The 4,052-nt window shown below is 39.3% G+C and overlaps 1 protein-coding gene across 1 annotated transcript in view; it reads left to right on the top strand.

Moving 5' to 3' along the window:
* The first annotated feature begins 1,474 nt into the window (after positions 1 to 1,474).
* The window catches only part of LOC110030025 (cucumisin-like), a 7,684-nt gene continuing 5,106 nt past the window's right edge, over positions 1,475 to 4,052 (top strand). Inside the window, 8 exon segments of the mRNA XM_020732563.1 lie at positions 1,475 to 1,644; positions 1,982 to 2,018; positions 2,126 to 2,373; positions 2,473 to 2,627; positions 2,630 to 2,976; positions 3,103 to 3,206; positions 3,365 to 3,497; positions 3,870 to 4,040. Of these exon segments, the coding sequence (XP_020588222.1) occupies positions 1,475 to 1,644; positions 1,982 to 2,018; positions 2,126 to 2,373; positions 2,473 to 2,627; positions 2,630 to 2,976; positions 3,103 to 3,206; positions 3,365 to 3,497; positions 3,870 to 4,040 (1,365 nt within the window).

Genomic DNA, 4,052 nt, shown 5'->3' with positions numbered 1-4,052 from the left:
GAAATTCTTTCTTATTTCTAGAACATGTTTAACATCAGTCGTCTCTCTCATAGTACAATCATGCATCCTGACAAAAGATACTCTCTACACCAATAATATGACAAGTTTGATTGTTGTTCATAGTCACTGCACCACGATCCATCTCTTTGTACGTATAAATATATCATCGATGAGAAAAAATGTGATAGTTAACACTCGTATCTAGAATTCAGTATAAATCATCTATAAACAAACTATGAGAAACCGCATATAACGATACATCTGAATTTGTCTATTCATATATTTTAATTGGCTTTCACCTCAGATGAAACTTTCATCCCCTCTCTTTCAGCTTCAAATAATTTTTCTTCCAATGATCGTACTCTAAACAGTAAGCACATTGATTTTTCCCAAGACTACACTCATGAGACTTGCCCCGCTTTTGAGAAGTGTGTCTCAGTTGATTCCAATATTAAAGACTCTTTTTTCCTTCGACGGAATTCGTAATTCAACAACGTAGTGGTTACTTCGTCATAATTAAAAGTATCCTTCACATGAATGAGTGTCGTCATAAAGTTTTCGTACTCGTCTTAGAGCAAATTCAACAGAAAAAACACCTTATCTTCGTCTCCAACTTTGTCATCCAAATTTAACATATATGCTAACAACATTGTAAAGTCATTCAAGTGTTCATCAATAATAACCCCCTCTCTCATCTGAAATCTGTAAAATCGACACTTCATATGGAGATGGTTTTCCTCGCGCTTCGTGAGATATTTGCTCTCCGGCATCCTCCACAAATTCTATATAGAATTCTCCATCATCACCTCATATTTTATCTCGTGTTTTATACAATTTCAGATCAAGTAAAAAACAGTCATGTTCACCTTCAATTAATCTCTCTCACATCTATTCATGACGTTCTTCGCTATTCATGACTCCCTCCGGATTCAGAGAGCACAACACATCTATCACCTGCATCCTTGCATGTTAAAGTTCATTTTGTCATCAATGAAATTTGACGGGATTTGTAACCACCTGATCGATCGACTTTTCCACAACCATAGTGGATGTTCAAGAATCTGACATCATGTTATTGCTCCACTTATTAAAATATCTTTCTCAAAATAATTTCTCTAGCAGAATACCCGGAGAAAAAGGAGATAAAAGAAGATAAAACAAACATAAAGTTCACCTGAAAAAAAGAATAAATTTCAGAAAATAAAATTTCTTTTACCAGAAAATTTTTTCCCTTCAAGGGAATTTCCATTTTTCTTTAAAAAAAAATTTAATGCAGAACTGAAATCACTATTTGCAGAAGCTTTACTTTTTAAAGTTCCTTCTGATCCCACGCAATTCCTTTTCAGAAATCTTACTTTAAACACTCCAACGTACTTTTCCTTGTCTGAAATTCTGTCGTTCAAAAACAATTTATTTATTATTATTTTTTTTTTCTGTCCACGCGAATCTCCCAACCGAAATTCTATTCCACCCGATGTCGCAGCCTTCGACGCAAGGCCTGACGCCTGTACAATGCCGGAAACTCGGCGGAGCCACCGGTCTGATGCCGGAACCGCGCTGGAACAAAAAAAACAAAAAAAAAAACCCGGACGTCCTCCTCAACCGCCATCACCCCTACTGCACACCGAATTTGCCGCTGCCGAAGTCAGACATACGTTCCGATCATGAACCCGGAGCTATAATATCAATTATTATGCGAAAAAAATGCCGGAAACGTAGAATTCACACAAATAATAATCAAATACAGTCGACTTACATTCCAAACAAAGAGGGCGACCTCACGAGCACCAGATGGAAAAAAAAAAACTAAGATTATAATATTTGCACTTCTCACCATACACCTATGAAGAACAATAGTCAAAACACAATTTACTCCTAATTATAAATAAATACAAGATATATGTAAATCTAGTACAAGAAAAACTGTTTCTTTTATGTATTTTTCTTTAAAAAAATATTGTTTAATACAGCAATGAGGAAGCGTCAAAGCGCTCTCCGATGAAGAAGCAAAGAAGTTATCTGGAAATATATATTTATATATTTTTTTATATAATACATCAGAAGACTAAGAATAGCTCCCACAAATTCGGAGCTATCTCAATTACCATATTTGACGTTTATAATCTCAGGCATGGAAGAACTGGTGTCTGTGTTCCCTAGCAAGCAAAGACAACTTCACACCACAAGATCATGGAACTTCATGGGGTTCCCATCAAGCGCTCCGCGTGGGCCCTTCGAGTCAGATGTTGTCGTCGGCATGATCGACACAGGGATCTGGCCCGAGTCCCAGAGCTTCGACGACGCGGACTTTGGCCCGCCGCCAAGCAAGTGGAAGGGCACATGTCAGTCCAACCACAACTTCACATGCAACAAGTACTTAAAACTCCCTTCTACTTAAAACCAAAGCCAATATGTAAATCCATAGTTTTTGCACCAACTAGTTGAACAACTTAACACAATATTGACAAACACTAAGATCATTGGAGCTCGGTACTACCACCTTCAAGGAAATATAAGTGATGATGAGATACCCTCCCCGCGTGACAATGAGGGCCACGGCACTCACACATCCTCCAACGCCGCCGGCCGTCTCGTCACAAATGCAAGCCTAGCAGGCATTGCACAGGGACTCGCGGGGGCGTCCCTTCTGCAAGATTTGCAGTTTACAAAGTCTGCTGGTTTAGTGGATGTTCCGAAGTTGACATTCTCGCCGCCTTCGATGATGCCATCGCCGAAGGTGTCGACATCATCTCTATTTCGATTGGTGGTGGCAAAAACTACTTCCAGGACCCCATAGCCATAGGATCTTTCCATGCGATGAAGAACAGCATTCTGACCTCGAGCTCCGCGGGGAACTCTGGTCCTAGCAATTCTAGCGTTGGGAATTACGCGCCATGGCTTCTTACTGTGGCAGCGAGCACCATTGACCGCAAGATCGTTGCACAAACTAAGCATGGTAATGGAGCAGAATTTCAGGTAATTAATTTTTTTATACTTGATTGTTAGTATATGAAAGTTGTTAACTAATCAATTTCATGGAAAATTAAAAGGTTGAACAATTTCAATTGGCATATTAATCTTATGCTATGAACGTGGTTATAGGGGATGTCAGTGAACACCTATGGCTTGGATGGAGCAATGTATCCTTTGATATTGGGCAAAAATGCACCTAACATTTCAGCCGGTGCCGACCCATTTCTCTCAAGGTGAACTTGCTAGTACAGAACTGTCGATCATATAAAACTTATTCATTAACTAATTTTAATTATTGATAAGCTTATCTATGCGACCCATTTGTTGCGCAGTTATTGTGGCGTAGGAAAATTGGACAGTAAATTAGTGAAGGGAAAGTTGTTATTTGTAGTGGCTTAGGCGACGGCTTGGGGCCGCAGCTTGCAGGAGCGGTTGGAGCAATCATGCCGGCAATGGGTGCTAATGATTTCTCTTTCGAGTTCTCGCTTCCCGCGTCAGTGTTGGGACCAAACAGCGCCAAACAAGTTCTAAATTATGCCAACAAAACTAGATTGCTCTCAATTACTAAGATTAATACTCTCTCAATTAATTTTCACGGGAAAATTATAAGCTATTAGTTATAATTATATATATAACTATATATATCTTTAATCTCTACGTTGTTTTGATAATCTATCCTTTATTATATGTATAATAGCAACGCTACGGCAAGTATCTCAAAGAGTGAGGCCGTGTTCGATGCGGCAGCGCCATATGTGGCATCATTCTCATCATGAGGTCCAAATCCTACCACCCCAAATATACTGAAGGTAATTAATTAATTAATTAATCTGACACTTGGATTAGATTTTATTTTGCTTAATTTTGACATTAATGTGCATATATTTAAAATGTAGCCGGACCTAACAACACCAGGGGTGGACATTTTAGCAGCATGGTCTCCACTTGGGGTAGAGAAACTCGGAGTACCTTATAACATTATACCGGGCACATCCATGGCTTGCCCGCATGCCACCGGGGCTGCCGCCTATGTCAAGTCATTTAATCCAACTTGGTCTTCAGCTGCCGTAAAATCTGCT

The sequence above is a fragment of the Phalaenopsis equestris genome, unplaced genomic scaffold (assembly GCF_001263595.1).
Source record: "Phalaenopsis equestris unplaced genomic scaffold, ASM126359v1 Scaffold000632, whole genome shotgun sequence".
In the NCBI taxonomy this organism is placed as follows: Eukaryota; Viridiplantae; Streptophyta; class Magnoliopsida; order Asparagales; family Orchidaceae; genus Phalaenopsis; species Phalaenopsis equestris.
The sequence above is the reverse complement of the archived record's forward strand: the minus strand, read 5'-3'. Positions and strand labels throughout refer to the sequence as shown.